The sequence below is a fragment of the Mustela putorius genome, unplaced genomic scaffold, assembly GCF_011764305.1.
Source record: "Mustela putorius furo isolate JIRA1106 unplaced genomic scaffold, ASM1176430v1.1 tig00000788_pilon_pilon_pilon, whole genome shotgun sequence".
NCBI lineage: Eukaryota > Metazoa > Chordata > Mammalia > Carnivora > Mustelidae > Mustela > Mustela putorius.
In genome coordinates, this window is record NW_025421481.1 from 5,468,061 (window position 1) to 5,485,361 (window position 17,301).

The following is a 17,301-nucleotide window of genomic DNA, read 5'->3' on the forward strand; positions in this document are numbered from 1 at the left end:
GAGAGGCAGGTAGAGAGAGAGAGAGAGGGAGGGAAGCAGGCTCCCTGCTGAGCAGACAGCCCGATGCGGGACTCGATCCCAGGACCCCGAGATCATGACCCGAGCCGAAGGCAGCGGCTCAACCCACTGAGCCACCCAGGCGCCCCTCAAGATCCTTAATTTGATCATATCTGCAAAATTCCCTTTCGTCATGTAGGGAAACATAAGCACACATTCTGGGAATTAGAACTTGAACATTTGGGGGAGGGCATCAATCTGTTTACCTCAGCTACCATAAATGCAGTGCCCCAGAGCTTCACCTCTCACCTACCAGAGAGCAGGTCCACACCTGCCAACATTCAGTCTCCTGTAAAAAAAGTTCACGTCAGTGGACACCTGATGCCAACACATTATTCCCAAACTCCCTGGTCAGACTTTATACCTGAAATACTGTGGGACCAGATTATGTCTGCCCTTGTGCAATCTCTATGTACTCTTCATTTCTAAATGGCCCTGACCCATTTAATCTAGAGTGACTGTCCACCTGTTCCCTCCATTCCAATGTAGTAGCTCTTGTGACTTTTCACCCATAGATGGCGCTGTTCTCTACTTCCTGCCTGTCCACCTCAAACCCCACCAGTCCTCAGGAGGAGGAGGAGCAGCAAGCGACTGGGACACTGGCAAAGAGCTCAGATAGACCTGGGATCTTGCACAACATCTGCCACTTGAGCAAGTCACTCTTCTTTACTCCAGTTTCCTCACTGTAAACCACAGCATGGTTATAAGGATTAAATGAGATAATGTGTATAAAAGATGTCATTTAGTGTCTCACACAGAAAGCATCCAATAAATGCTAATTTAAAACACAAAAACAAAAAGAAATAAGGAAAAAGTGGAAGGTTTAAAAAAGGTAAGCAGTCATAAACATGGCAGGGGTTCACGATTACTTTCACCTACCTCTTTTGGAAAATCACCCTGTTTCCTTGTCTTTGCCAAACCAAAGCATAAAGCAGGAAATAAATACAGAAAAGAGGATGGGTGTGTGTGTGTGTGTGTGTGTGTGTGTGTGTGTGTGTGTGTACACCACATATACAAGCATAAGCTGAGAGGAAAGAAGACTATTCAGATAAAATATTTTTCTTGTGTTTCTTACCAAAAGCTGTATGTGGAGAAAGGGAAAGAGATAAGGGAATAAACTACATAAGCAAAGGATTATGTGTGGAGGATGTATGGGAAGGACAAATGATAAAGGTATGTCACAGGAAATCAGTTCACTTTGGCTTAAGAGTAGACGAAAGAAGCATTTCTACAGTTGGAGGTGTGTACTGATTTACCAGCTAAGTTGTCCTATCTCAGGCTGCACAAGCATGGGCTGGAGGACCAGTTGGCAGGGACATGATAGGCACTCAAGTATTGCTGGATAATGAACTTAGGAGACTTTAAGATCCTTTGTTATCTTCCTTTCTTCCTTTCTTTCTTTCTTTCTTTCTTTTTTTTTAAGATTTAATTATTTGAGAGAGAGAGGGAGAGAACCAGACGCTCCACTGACATGGATCCCAACACAGGGCTTGATTTCACAACCCTGAGATCATGACCTGAACTGAAATCAAGAGTTGGCTTCCCAACCAAATGAGGCACCCCAGGTGCCCCAGGATCCTTTCTAATGGGTAGATATAACCTCCAGGATATGCTCTGCAGCTCAGTTTCATCTCATTCTGTAAAGGCTGCTGAAGCCACCTATGAAGTCCATAGTACCTCCACAGTTCATGATTTTTCTGACAGCCGTTGTGGTCAAAATTTTCCTGCTTCTCAAATAATCAGCCAACTGTCCTCCAATAGGCACAATGATGGTCATAACCATGTGGGGAACTGCTGACAGGAGACCCACCTGGAATACAAAGAAGAAATGAGCTATTTTTAGCTGCTATGGAGAGTTGCACTTCCCCAATTCTCTGGGTCCCCTCCACTCCTGCCCCAACTGAGTTTAATTATCTAATTACCTGGGACCCAGATGGGCCTGAATTTTGTAATAAATAATGAATGAGTGAATTATTTTAAATACAGACCTGTGTCTCTGACCAGATTGGAAGCTCTTTGAGGACAGACAAGACTCGAGGACATACAAGACAAGACAAGAGGCCCCAGAACCTCCCATAGTGCCTCCACATGCTAGTCAAACACTCGTGGCAGAGTGAGCGCTCACTGATGGCAGCCATTATGACTTGACTATGCTAGCTCCTCCAAGGTCGTTTCAGACAGTACCTGGAGCTACACACACAATGACCTCTGCTAGGCTACTGTTCTCCCCCTAGTACAAAGGAGGTTGTGTCTTTCATGATGATGGTTTATGTTTTACATCTACCCTTCCTTCCTGAAACACAGACAACCTCATGACAATGGCTGGGGACATTGAAAGAGGTTCTTTATAAACCATACAAGGCAATGGTTGTTATTGCTATAACTGCCATTACAGAGAGAGGAATAGTCTGCTACTCACTGAGTAATTTGGGGGGAAAAACCCACAAAAACATCTTACCTTCAAATCTTTTTATCCTTACCTAATATGCAGTTCTTGAATTTAGCTTCAAAACCACTTTGAAATCAAATAGAACATAAGTCTTTAAAAGCAGTTTAATATAGCTCTGATCCTTATGAAGAAGAAATTAATAGCCTATATATACCATGCCCAAAACGTAGAACTTGTCTGACCTCGAGGGTATTAGGTGTCATAGAACTGTTATGAATGCTGATCATTAATTATTTTGTCATGCAAAGATTTTCTCAGTTGAAGCAAGGGATTTAAAGTTCAAGAACATTTGAAGCATCTCTGTGTTTACCTTACTTATTGCAAATCCAAAGACCTCTTCAAAGTAAGCAGGCTGACTTATTAACAGCAAATAAAAAGTCCAGCTTCTGCAAAAATTTGCCACAATGATTGCATAAACAGGCAATGATGTGAAAAATCTTTTCCACGGGGTGTTAAATTTCTAGAGAGTAAAAACACCATGAGATTTTTAGTGGTTATATTGACATATTATTTTTTTAAGAGTACAACACAATCACTAAGAGAAGTAGAAAAGAGACCATTCTCATCTTTCCTCTGTACTTACACTGAGGCTAACCACGTTGGCTCCTTCTCCTATGCTTGTCTCTATGTAGGTCCTCTCCTCACTGGATATGGTTGGGTGAGCAGCTGGGCACTCGTAGGCCTGCAATAGCCAAAATGTGTACCAAATAATCCCAAACATGCCTGTAGTAAAAAACAAAATGTTTAATGATGTGGTTTCCTTGTCCTCCATCTCTAAATATTCCAACTGTCATAATACTCCCAGATGGCATGATGTCCATCTAGAAGAAAGTATGTTTTGCTTTCCCTACTGCTGTCACTGCTGTCAGCTGCTGTCACTGCTGCCCATTGTTGTTGTTAACTGGTATTTAAAGAAAGATAATATTGTTCTCATTAATAAACCCAACTTTGATATAAGCATTAAAAGAATCCTAAGCTGACAAGTATTCCATTTATATGATAAGCTTGTTTTAATCATCTCTTTTCCATCATTTCCTATAGTAAATTCTTAGCCAACCCCATGATACAGTAAAATACCATCTCTATGAGTCATCCATGGGAACTCATGAAGTCAAATTACTCACCATAAATATAAAAGACAGAGGCCCATCCAATGTACTGAACCAACACCCCAGCCAGAGGCATGGCAATCACTGCCCCTGCATAGGAACCTAGAACAAGAAAACACGGAGGACACTTGACAACTGCTATGTGGGTCCCTTTAGCCCATCTAGAGTTCCTCTTGTGGAGAGGAAAATGAATCCACCTGAGCAAGAGCCAGAATGCCTCCGTGCAGAGGCCCAAACTCCATCTGACTTAAAATAGGGCTTCAGGGAGAGAAAGGTCACTGGATGCCCTTTAACTTTGTCCAGTACCATGGAAGGACAAGACAAAGATTACTCAGGAACAGCAATTTCGAATCACATGAAAAAATAGGACAAAAAGATGGGAAAAAAAATCTAAGAGAAATTTGAAAAATTCAACCAGGTACAATATTAGGGGTGAAGAGAGCAAACAAAGGAACAAATGAATTTGCCTTCCAGAGCTCACAGTTCAGGAGAATTATCACCCAGGTCTTTAAATGAGGACTTCAAACTAGTAAAAAATCATACTTTTTAGGGTCTTGATTTCTTTTTAAAAATCAGGAAACAATTCTATTCCAGGATGGCAGAATGAACAGGAAGGCTGCTCTCTCCACCTACCTCTGGAATGGGCCCATTTTTAAGTCTATTTCTTTGTAAAAACAATTAACCTTATAAATACTTACATATATGTGGTAATTTATCTTGTCTAGACATGATCCCAAAGGCTAGAGGCAGCAGCCTGGTCTCCGCCATCCCCTACAGATCCATGATAATCTGCTATAGAGACATGAGCCCTAAAAACTCCCAATCAGTATTAACTGAATCAAAAAAATTACTCTCTCAAATTCCCTCTGTGATGTGAATGAAAAAAATTCTTGCTCAGAAAAGTGAGTAGCAACAGGAAATTCTGTGTCTCAGACACCAATGCCAAGGAGACCTTTAGGGAATGGGAGTTTGGGGATCTTCCATAGAAAGAGATGAAATCCCATCTTTCCAAGCTGGACTTGACTGGCCATGAAAGGCCCAACCTGGAATCCTAAGTGTGGACATCATGACACCTGAGGGAGTCTCTCAGTCTCTCAGAATCATTATTCTCAGATAGAAGATGGGAAAGACATCTCTATCTCACAGAGATATTTGAGAATTAAATAAACTATGTGTGTGAAGATGTTTTGTAAGCTGTAATCCATGCCACACAAACCCCAACTATCAAGTGACTCTGATGTACAGAATGACAATGCTATTTTTTTTTTTTTTTTTTTTTTTTGGCTCAGACTTCCACAAACCAGTAAGACAAGTATTCCAAGGCACATTGCTTAAAAAGATCTGCAGGCCTGACTCTGCTGTGGATGTGGGGAAGGTGGTCTTCCCTGGACCAAAGTTGCTAGAAGTAAGGGGTAAGGAAATGCCCAGGACAGTGAGGGTCCAGGGATAACTCCACCACCTAAGAGGCATTGGGTGCTTTTTGTGTGTCCACTATGTTGAGGATTCCAAAGCCATGATTCTACTTAACCCTGCTTTCAAACTCTTGGTTTTGGTACCAATATCATCCTCCTTTGTAGGGGAAACCAAGGTGGGGGAAGGGCAGATAAATTTCCTGAGGTCACACAGGTGTGGGTGACAGGAACTAGGTCTGTAGGAATCCAGAGCCTTTATCTGTTAACTACTTAATAATTTGGTCCTGCTTCCTCCACTCCAAAACTCCCATTAATTCTTCATAGTAGGAAGCATTCTCTCATAGAGGAAATTTTACACTTGAAATTGTCCTTCTCTGTCTAGTAGAAAACTCTTCCTCATCCTTCAAGACATTGCTGACTATAATCTGTCACACTCACAGCCCCTGAGCATACCTCAATGGGGCGTGCCATCCAGACAGCCCTGGAGGAGCTCACTGCACCTTGATCCCTCCGTTGTCAGACAGTGGAGGACAGAGGAGACCTCCAATGATTGTTGAATGGCATGGGGTTGAGGGAGTAGCCATTAGGAGTGGACAGGTCCCCACTTCTGTCCTCACTAGCTGTGAAAACTCAACTAGATATTTCCTAAAGTACCTGTCAACTCCAATATTTTTTGTGTAAGAATGGATTAACCCCAAATTTGGGTTTCCTTCTAATGACACTTCGCTGTTCTTTCAAACCAAGACCACACCTTAGCTGGGAAAAGTAATAAAGCTTATGACTTTGATCAGGTAGCCTTCCTTGAGAGTCAACCATTTCTTAAACCAGCCCTTGAAGGGTTATAAAGACGCTAAGAATGGGGTGTGGCAGCTAGTCATTCTTGCTTTGCTGGCAAATCAAAATGAAAAGCCTTAAAGGGCGCCTGGGTGGCTCAGTGGGTTAAGCCGCTGCCTTCGGCTCAGGTCATGATCCCAGGGTCCTGGGATCGAGTCCCGCATTGGGCTCTCTGCTCAGCAGGGAGCCTGCTTCTCTCTCTCTCTCTCTCTGCCTACCTCTCAGTCTACTTGTGATCTCTCTCTGTAAAATGAATAAATAAAATCTTTAAAAAATAATAAAAAATAAAATAAAATTTTTTGAAAAAAAAAAAATGAAAAGCCTTATAAATAAACCACCCAAAGAAAATAAAATCAAGGACCTGACAATTCATAAGGTCAGAATCTTATATGCTTCTAGAGTTAGCGCAGGTCAGTAGTGGAAGTGGAGATGATCTTAACTACAAACAAGAGGACAGAAATGGTTTCTAAGGACAAGAGAGGCTAAAGATGCAAAGACATCTCAACCATGCATGCAATTCCAAGCTAGGCATAATTTGGGCACATTGGTGAATACTTCACAACAAAGTCCCAGGGATTCTATATAATAATAATAATCTACATTATAATAACAATTATTATTATTATTATTCAAGGAGGTAAAGAGAAAGAGCAAGGGAAAAATAAATGAAAATATTCACAAAAATTAACAAGAAGCTTTATTTCTCCCTTTCCCTAAGAAATACAGGTTGGTTTTTCCTAGTAAAGACACACTAGCTTGAACAACTAGGCAGAGCTAAATTCTGATTCTAATTTTACCCAATCCCCATTGTGACTTTCATGGCCTGAGGCACTTTTATCTTCCTGAACCCCTTCCCCATAAAAAAAAATATTGGAAAATACATTTAACAACTATGCTGATGGTATCAGCATCCACTGTCTTGTTAAGTTATTGATTGGTATCCAGGAGACCCTTCAAACACTGATTATTCCAGAGACCCATAGAGGGCCAGTCCCAGAAACATGACTTGGAATAAGACAACATTAACAAGGTGAAGATTGGTGACCCAGTAATTTACAGTCACTTCATTAAGGATCACTATTGTGCTTTCAGGTAAGATGAATGGCCTCCATTTTCATCTGGAATGTAATGGTTAAAATTAATTAAAAGATCTCTATGATGGTATATACATAGTGTGTAGTGAGGAAAGTTCTGAATTAAGAAATAGGTGGTTTAGTGGTGCCTGGGAGGCTCAGTAGGTTAAGTGTCTGCCTTCGGCTCAGGTCATGATCCCAGAATCCTGAGATCAAGCCCTGCATGGGGCTCCCTGCTCAGCAGGGAGTCTCCCTCTCCCTCTGCCCCTGCTCTCTCTAATAGACAAAGAAATTTTAAAAAATAAAAAAGAATCAGGTAGTCTAGCTCCTGTTCCATGTCCAGTGTGACCTTGGACCTTGACTTCCACTCAATAAAACGAAACTTTAGACTTTAGTTTCAACTCCTCTGTCTATAAAAAGAAGAGGAGCAAAAGGCTTAACAATTCTCTCTTTTCTGCTTTTGACCTCAGCAAATATCATTGGTTGGCTAATTCAACAACCACTTCCAACCCCTTCTTTCTGACCTTTCTCTACTAATGGTGCTGGCAAGGACAGCACTTGGTTTCTTAGCTGCTTCTGCAGTTGCTAAAGAATCTGACACAATTAGGGCCAAGGAAATATGTGGAAGCCTCATAAGGGGCTTCTGGAAAGCATATGCTTTGCTGATAAAAGGAACAGACGTGGCTAGGACAACCATTTCCACTTCCTCCTGCCTGGAATGTGGGCTTGATGCCTGGAGCTGTAACAACCCTCTTGTGAACCAGAGGAACAAGTGGGAGAGTAAAGAGCTATCACTTCAAGGACAGCGGAACAGAAAATCAGAGCATGGTCAGGCCCTGACGGATGACTGTGCAGTGAAACCAGCACCAGCAATCACTCACCTTTGGACTTCTGTTATGCAAAAAAAAATAAATAAATCCTACATAGTAGGGTCTTCACTTAAAAACAAAGCCTTCCTGAGTAAAACTTAAGATTCTAATACACTTACCACAAAAAGAGGTTGTGGCCAGTCGGCTTCTCTCCAAAGGTGGTGCCCACTTACTCCACATCCCATGGCATGCTGGGTAGGTCACACCCTGGCAAAACAGTTGAACATAGATTATTGATTTGACTCCAGTTTCTGCTTGTGTTTGAAACATGGACCCTGCTTCTTTAAGAGAGGCTACAAGATAAAACCTAAATCATGAATACCAAGTAGCTTATGTCAGCTATTTTAACTCACAGCACAGATGCTTCAATTTGAATATCAGTTCCAATGTAAGGATGGTGGGGAATGGGAAAGGAATCTCTATAGTTCATATTATTATAGAATATTGGTGTAGAAAGAGATTTCTGCAACCAGCTGGTCCATCCCCTCAAGATACAGAACCTGAGGCCAAGAGCCATGAACTGACTACATTCTAGTCTTCATGGCTGTTAATAGCAAGTTCTTTCCACCCATCAGTTATTTTTCAAAGTCTGGTATATGTCCCTCTAGTGGAACTAGAGTTGGATTTGAGTTGCTACAACAAATGACATTTATTTTTTCCATTACTGGTGCATATATATTCTAATAGGCTTTAAGAAACAATGTAACTGATATGACGAAGTGGTGATGCAACATGGGGGCTTAAGTGGGTAGGAGAAGAATAAATGAAACAAGATGGGAATGGGAGGGAGACAATCCATAAGTGACTCTTAATCTCACAAAATAAACTGAGGGTTGCTGGGGGGAGGAGGGTTGGGAGAAGGGGGTGGGATTATGGACATTGGGGAGGGTATGTGCTTTGGTGAGTGCTGTGAAGTGTGTAAACCTGGTGATTCACAGACCTGTACCCCTGGGGATAAAAATATATGTTTATAAAAAATAAAAAATTTAAAAAAAGAAACAATATAACTGATGCATGAAACCAATGATTTCAAAGATATTGTTGCTTGTGATAAGATTCTTGTGTGTGTGTGTGTGTGTGTGTGTGTGTGTGTGTTTTAATGAATTGATCTAGGGAAAAACTGTAGGTAAATAATAGTACAAATTGTACATGGCTATGACAGAAGTGAAGGAGGTTAGAGGTGAATGACTGAGCTTGGGAAACTCTGCTCTACATCAGGGCTCAGGAAACTATGGCCTGATTTAGCTCACCATCTGTTTTTGTACTACTCTTGAGGAAGTACTGGTTTTTACATTTTTTTTTCCTAGACTCACATTTTTATTTTCTTATTAATTTTTTTAATTCCAGTGTAGTTAATATACAGTGTTATAATAGGTTAGGTGTACAATATAATGATTCAACAGGTCCCTGAGTTAAATCTCTGTGTAACACTACATCCTGGAAATTTACAGATTTATTAATAAATCCATTTAAATTGTTTTAGTGTAAAGGGCCACTGCTATGTGAACTATCATATTTTGACTTCAGTTTCATCATTCATTAAATGACAAGGGTTGGATTAGATTGCCTCTAAGATCATTTCTGCCTCCTCATGTGAAATTCTGCACTCTATGAAATGGTCCTTTATTGTGTATACATTTGTAATCACACAGGCATTCTAATTAAAGCATTCGTGACAGTAGTTAAAACTGAAGAGTGGAAATAGCAGGACAAGGTGGAAGACCAGAAAACTCAGTAAAACAGTTTTTCTTTAGAAGCTGAATTATCTAAAGGACCATACTTTATCTAGCAGTAGCAAAAACCATTAAGGAAACAATCTCCTACCTCCACTAGACCTTGCAAGATTCTGACACACATGACACAGCCGTAATGCACTCTGGCCGCCGAAGGGATGAACATGTTCAAGGTTGATGTTAAGAAGATGGCGGCTCCAAAGACCCTGAGGGACCAAAACACTGTGTTAGGGGGCAGGCACACTTGTGGATATGGCGCTTCAGTCAGACATCAGGAATGAGCCTCACCATTCATGGAAAGTCCATGGAAATTAATAAAAAGAGAAATAGATATTGTGTTAGGATCTGGTGTATCCCAAGCTAGACTGTTGGGCAGCTATGAATCCTGAGCTCATCCCTGGACCCATTATAGGCAGGTTGTTGGCAATATGGGAATATCCTTCCCAAATGAAGTACTGAAGCTAGAGATTGACCAACATGAGGTGAGCTTGCTGGAGATGCACCATTCTGCTTACTTCTACCCAACAGACTCGTTCTATTACCACATGACATTGACACATTTGGATTGTGTCTCCTGCCTCGCAATTATGCTGTCACTTTACCAAAAGGCCATACTATCGGAAAGCAGCCTATGTCCTGGGACAAGCCATGCACAAAACGGGCTGTGTACCTGTCCGAGCCCCCAGCCTGCTGCCCAGTTCCCCATGCCTTCTCCCTGCCTGGACCAGAGGTTCTGGGAAAAGAGAATAGGCAGCCTTTTCTTCTTTTCTCACACATTAATGATGCTTCAGCCCTTTTAATATGTTAGAAATATGCGTGATTTCCTTTTATGGCAGAAGTATAAGCAGTAATCCCTGAGATCATATGAGCCAGTATTTTATCACTTTTTGAAAAGAATACAAAAGATAAGTGATAATGAAGGATGCAAATTAGGCCAGAATGTAAGTAAACAAAGTCCTGCTTGTACATATTTAGATCTCATGGTATTGACTTTTTTTTAAAAGATTTTATTTATTTATTTCACAGACAGAGATCATAAGTAGGCAGAGAGGCAGGCAGAGAGAGAGGAAGAAGCAGGCTCCCTGCTGAGCAGAGAGCCCAATGCAGGGCTCGATCCCAGGACCCTGGGATCATGACCTGAGCCAAAGGCAGAGGCTTTAACCCACTGAGCCACCCAGGCGCCCCTTGACTTTCTTTTTTACCTTAACCCATAAAACAAAATATATTTTATATTGCAACTCAAAACATAACCATACTCACAAATGTAACCAAAACAAATTTCAAGAACCAATACTTCAGGGTGCAATGAATTAAGATATTTTCTATTCTATTTTATTCTATTTGGATTTCCTCTTTTCTATTTTTCTGTCCTTTTTTGGAAAATGCTCATTGGTAAATCACATGTTGACTTCATTACCATCTAATGAGTTATCTTTTAGAGCTTGATAAACTGCTTTATAAAATGTATGGTTCATGAAATCCATTCATGTACTGTGACACACGACATACAATTGGAAGGAAACTTGAGACATTTAGTAGACCCCTGTGCAGCTACATATACACCCTATGTATCCTCCAAAAGGCCATCTTCTTTGGCTTGAATGTCTGTAGTGACAGAGAACTCTACTGCTCCTTGAGGCAGCTCATTCTGTCTTGGGTAGTTTTAATTGCTCAAACACCTACGATAGAATTTCAAGGTCACTAAAGACATCTTGAAACCTAGAGGCAAAGCCCCTACTACTCACATGACAAAATCTATATGGTACTGAACTATTTTAATATAGTACATAGGATCACAGAATGTCACTTGTCAAAGGAAACTCAAACACAATCTAAACCATACTTTATTTCACAGATGAGCAAAAAGACCCAGAAAAGCAAAAAAAAAAAAAAAAAAAAAAAAAAAAAAGTGACTCTAGAGGCTACCAAGTTGAGTTATTTAGTGTCCAGGAACATTTCTTCTGATTCAGAGTCAACTTCTCTTTTTACTACATAATCACTAAAAGAGTTGCAAGATAAGTTAGACAAAAAAGTAAATAACAAGAGACGCTTAAGAACGGAATCACATCAATATCTGTGAATCACATCTATTGGAATGGCTCCTGTCTTTCCTTCTGCATCTCTAAATCGAGAGCAAACTAAGCAGATTTTATAAAAACACAAAATCATGTTATGGTGTGTACCTCATTCGTGTTATTTCAGTTTGCCTTACCTGTTAGCAGCAAACTTATTTGAAATGAAACCACCTGGAATTTGTGTCACAATATAACCCCAGAAGAAAGATCCATGGATAAGGCCCACTGTCTCTGGATCCCAGTTAAATTGTGCTGTCTGAAATGAGAAATCAGATACGGTTGTGTTTGTAAGAAAACACTTGACAACCATTTTTCACCAATGATCCTACATAACAACCCCACCAGGTCCTTCTTTCCTTCCTTTATTCAACAAATATTTGTGGGGGCACCTGGGTGGCTCAGTGGGTTAAGCCTCTGCCTTCAGCCCTGGTCACGGTCTCAGGGTCCTGGGATTAAGCCCTACGTCGGGCTCTCTGCTCAATGGAAATCCTGCTTCTCCCTCTCTCTCTCTATCAAATAAATAAACAAAATCTTAAAAAAAAAAATTTGTGGAGGGCTCTTTATGCTTGGGTTATAGCAACAAATACAACAAAGTCCCTGCTGTCATTGAGTTTGTCTTCTAGTGAGAGCAAGGAGAGATTATGTTCAAACTTAAATACATATATAAATATATATATGTGTGTGTGTGTGTGTGTGTGTGTGTGTATGAGGACAGAGGCCATACACACACACACACACACACACACACACACACACACACTTAATAATGGCACAACCCTTAAGCCATTGAAAATGTGATTCTCCAGGGCTAGGCCCCCTTTCCTCTCTTTCTTCCGAAAGTTAACTCTTTTTTTTCAGACTCCTCGCAAATGTTCCTTCCTCTGAGGAAGCTCCCCAACTCCCTTTTGAAGTGGTCACCTTTTCCTGCACTTATCCCACAGACCTCTGTCCTTACAGACATGGCCCCTGCTGGGTGCTCTTCTCGAACTAGCTATTCACATGTCCATTTCTTACACTGGTGGCTAGCAACTCTAAGGGAACAGCCATGTCCCTTTGGCTTTATAACCTGAGGACCTAAAATAAATTTCTGGAACGTAGAAGGTGCAAGTAAATATTTGCCAAATGAAGAAATACATGAATGGCTTTGTAAAGGATTGGGGGCACCTGGCTGGCTCGCTCCCAAGAACATGCTCCTCTTGATCTCAGGGTTGTAAGCTCGAGTCCCACATTGGGTGTAGAGATTCTGCTTGAACACCTTTAGTACCAGAGAATTCAACTGCTCCTTGAGGTGGCTTGGTCTGTCTTGAATACTTATTGCTCAAATATCTACTACAGAATTTCAAGGGCATTAAAGACATCTTGCAATCTAGAGGCAAGCCCCTACTACTCACATGGAAAAACCTGTATGATACTGGACTATATTAACATAGTCCATTAAAAATAAGTCTATATGACATAGTCCATTAAAAATAAAATCTTTTTTAAAAAACAACCGAGACTATGGACTCTGAAAAACAATCTGAGGGGTATGAAGTGGCGGGGGGGTGGGAGGTCGGGGTACCAGGTGGTAGGTATTATAGAGGGCACGGATTTCATGGAGCACTGGGTGTAGTGAAAAAATAATGATACTGTTATGCTGAAAATAAATAAATTTTTTAAAAATTTTTTAAAAAAAGCAATCATATCAAAATGGAAGGTGTTCCTGTTATAGAGGAAAGGTTCTTAATTATCAACATATTATGCCTTATCAACTTCTGTCAGTTTATTTTCCCATCACAAGCTGTTATGTATTTATTTGCTCACTTATTCAACATTCACCTAGTGCCTCCTGTGTGCCAGGTCAGGTGCTAGACAGTGAAATACTAACTCAAACAAGAATTGCCTTCATGTTCTAGGAGATCACAGTCCATGTAACACTGGCCTGTCCTCTATACCGTATTTCCCATTTTACCAATTAGGAAATTGAAGTTTAAGTGTAAAATGAAACTGGGGTTCCTGGCTGGCTCATTTGGCTGAGCATCTGCCTCTGGCTCAGGGTGCGATCAGAGTGTTCTGGAATAGAGCCCTGCATCAGGCTCGCTGCTCAGCGGGGAACTTGCTTCTCCCTCTCTAGCTTCCCCTGCCTGTGCTCTCTCTCTCTCTCTGTGTCAAGTAAATAAATAAAATCTTAAAAAGAAAAAAAAAGTAAGATGAAACTGGGGTGCCTGGCTGGCTCAGTTGGTAGAGCATGTGACCCTTGATCTCAGGGTCATGAGTTCAAGTCCCATGTTAGGTAGATATTACTCAAAAAAAAAAAAAAAGAAAAGAAAAAGAAAATGAGAGAGAGTAAAATGAAACTAAAAATCATTATTCAAATCAGCTCACCAAATTTTTACTTTCTGCTACTATGTGCCACACATTATACTAAGCCCTGGGGATACAACAGTGAACAGAACAAGAGTAATTGCTATCTTCACAAAGATGCCAGTAGGGACAGTAGCTAGTAAACAAATAAACAAGTACAGCCCGTGTTAGATGGTAATCAGGGATGAGGAGAAAAAATAAATCAGGGAGGGGGACAGGAAGTGCTGGAGAGGAGTGAGGTAGAGCGCAATTTTAGATAGAGAGGGAAGGCTTCATTGAGGAGGTGATTTTTGAGTAAAGCTCTAAAGGAAAGAAGAGAGCAAATAATTATCTGAGACAACTTTCAAGGCAGAAAAATAGCAAATGCAAAGGCCCTGAGGTTAGCGGAACAGCAAGATGTCAGGATACCTGGGAGGTAACGAGCACAGGACACAAGAATAAGGGTTAAAGTAAGAGAGGTTCAAATGATGAGAGACCCTTGAAATCACCAAAAGGATCTTGGCTTTTAATCAAAGAAAGATGGAAACCATTAGAAGCTTGGAGCAACAGGTACACAACCTAACCCTACACCTAAAGGAGCTGGAGAAAGAACAAGAAAGAAACCCTAAGCCCAGCAGGAGAAGAGAAATCATAAAGATCAGAGCAGAAATCAATGAAATAGAAACCAAAAAAACAATAGAACAAATCAACGAAACTAGGAGCTGGTTCTTTGAAAGAATTAATAATATTGATAAACCCCTGGCCAGACTTATCAAAAAGAAAAGAGAAAGGACCCAAATAAATAAAATCATGAATGAAAGAGGAGAGATCACAACTAACACCAAAGAAATACAAACTATTATAAGAACATACTATGAGCAACTCTACGGCAATAAATTTGACAATCTGGAAGAAATGGATGCATTCCTAGAAACATATAAACTACCACAACTGAACCAGGAAGAAATAGAAAGCCTGAACAGACCCATAACCAGTAAGGAGATTGAAACAGTCATTAAAAATCTCCAAACAAACAAAAGCCCAGGGCCAGACGGCTTCCCGGGGGAATTCTACCAAACATTTAAAGAAGAACTAATTCCTATTCTCCTGAAACTCTTCCAAAAAATAGAAATGGAAGGAAAACTTCCAAACTCATTTTATGAGGCCAGCATCACCTTGATCCCAAAACCAGACAAGGATCCCACCAAAAAAGAGAGCTATAGACCGATATCCTTGATGAACACAGATGCGAAAATACTCAACAAAATACTAGCCAATAGGATTCAACAGTACATTAAAAGGATTATTCACCACGACCAAGTGGGATTTATTCCAGGGCTGCAAGGTTGGTTCAACATCCGCAAATCAGTCAATGTGATACAACACATCAATAAAAGAAAGAACAAGAACCATATGATACTCTCAATAGATGCTGAAAAAGCATTGACAAAGTACAGCATCCCTTCCTGATCAAAACTCTTCAAAGTGTAGGGATAGAGGGCACATACCTCAATATCATCAAAGCCATCTATGAAAAACCCACCGCAAATATCATTCTCAATGGAGAAAAACTGAAAGCTTTTCCGCTAACGTCAGGAACACGGCAGGGATGTCCATTATCACCACTGCTATTCAATATCGTACTAGAGGTCCTAGCCTCAGCAATCAGACAACAAAAGGAAATTAAAGGCATCCAAAACGGCAAAGAAGAAGTCAAATTATCACTCTTCGCAGATGATATGATACTATATGTGGAAAACCCAAAAGACTCCACTCCAAAACTGCTAGAACTTATACAGGAATTCAGTAAAGTGTCAGGATATAAAATCAATGCACAGAAATCAGTTGCATTTCTCTACACCAACAGCAAGACAGAAGAAAGAGATATTAAGGAGTCAATCCCATTTACAATTGCATCCAAAAACATAAGATACCTAGGAATAAACCTAACCAAAGAGACACAGAATCTATACTCAGAAAACTATAAAGTACTCATGAAAGAAATTGAGGAAGACACAAAGAAATGGAAAAATGTTCCATGCTCCTGGATTGGAAGAATAAATATTGTGAAAATGTCTATGCTACCTAAAGCAATCTACACATTTAATGCAATTCCTATCAAAGTACCATCCATCTTTTTCAAAGAAATGGAACAAATAATGCTAAAATTTATATGGAACCAGAAAAGACCTCGAATAGCCAAAGGGATATTGAAAAAGAAAGCCAACGTTGGTGGCATCACAATTCCGGACTTCAGGCTCTATTACAAAGCTGTCATCATCAAGACAGCATGGTACTGGCACAAAAACAGACACATAGATCAATGGAACAGAATAGAGAGCCCAGAAATAGACCCTCAAATCTATGGTCAACTAATCTTCGACAAAGCAGGAAAGAATGTCCAATGGAAAAAAGACAGCCTTTTCAATAAATGGTGCTGGGAAAATTGGACAGCCACATGCAGAAAAATGAAATTGGACCATTCCCTTACACCACACACAAAAATAGACTCAAAATGGATGAAGGACCTCAATGTACGAAAGGAATCCATCAAAACCCTTGAGGAGAACACGGGCAGCAACCTCTTCGACCTCTGCCACAGCAACATCTTCCTAGGAACAACGCAAAAGGCAAGGGAAGCAAGGGAAAAAATGAACTACTGGGATTTCATCAAGATCAAAAGCTTTTGCACAGCAAAGGAAACAATTAACAAAATCAAAAGACAACTGACAGAATGGGAGAAGATATTTGCAAACAACATATCAGATAAAGGACTAGTGTCCAGAATCTATAAAGAACTTAGCAAACTCAACACCCAAAGAACAAATAATCCAATCAAGAAATGGGCAGAGGACATGAACAGACATTTCTGCAAAGAAGACATCCAGATGGCGAACAGACACATGAAAAAGTGCTCCATATCACTCGGCATCAGGGAAATACAAATCAAAACCACAATGAGATATCACCTCACACCAGTCAGAATGGCTAAAATCAACAAGTCAGGAAATGACAGATGCTGGCGAGGATGCGGAGAAAGGGGAACCCTCCTCCACTGTTGGTGGGAATGCAAGCTGGTGCAGCCACTCTGGAAAACAGCATGGAGGTTCCTCAAAATGTTGAAAATAGAACTGCCCTATGACCCAGCAATTGCACTATTGGGTATTTACCCTAAAGATACAAATGTAGTGATCCAAAGGGGCACGTGCACCCGAATGTTTATAGCAGCAATGTCCACAATAGCCAAACTATGGAAAGAACCTAGATGTCCATCAACAGATGAATGGATCAAGAAGATGTGGTATATATACACAATGGAATACTATGCAGCCATCAAAAGAAATGAAATCTTGCCATTTGCAACAACG

General features: G+C 40.5%; 1 protein-coding gene and 1 non-coding gene across 3 annotated transcripts in view; one reads left to right on the top strand and one right to left on the bottom strand.

Annotated features, from left to right (window-relative positions):
* The window catches only part of SLC17A8 (solute carrier family 17 member 8), a 52,570-nt gene that overhangs the window by 13,973 nt on the left and 21,296 nt on the right, over positions 1–17,301 (bottom strand). Inside the window, exons 3-9 of one of the 2 annotated variants that reach the window (XM_004742953.3) lie at positions 11,749–11,867; positions 9,628–9,742; positions 7,923–8,010; positions 3,631–3,717; positions 3,090–3,229; positions 2,817–2,966; positions 1,735–1,867 (exon numbers count right to left, since the gene is read on the bottom strand). In XM_004742953.3, the coding sequence (XP_004743010.1) occupies positions 1,735–1,867; positions 2,817–2,966; positions 3,090–3,229; positions 3,631–3,717; positions 7,923–8,010; positions 9,628–9,742; positions 11,749–11,867 (832 nt within the window). The remainder of the gene's footprint in view (positions 1–1,734; positions 1,868–2,816; positions 2,967–3,089; positions 3,230–3,630; positions 3,718–7,922; positions 8,011–9,627; positions 9,743–11,748; positions 11,868–17,301) is intronic. The other variant, XM_045084799.1, reaches the window with a different exon arrangement.
* TRNAK-CUU lies at positions 13,814–13,886 on the top strand. The gene has a single exon. It is a non-coding gene; the product is annotated as a tRNA-Lys (tRNA).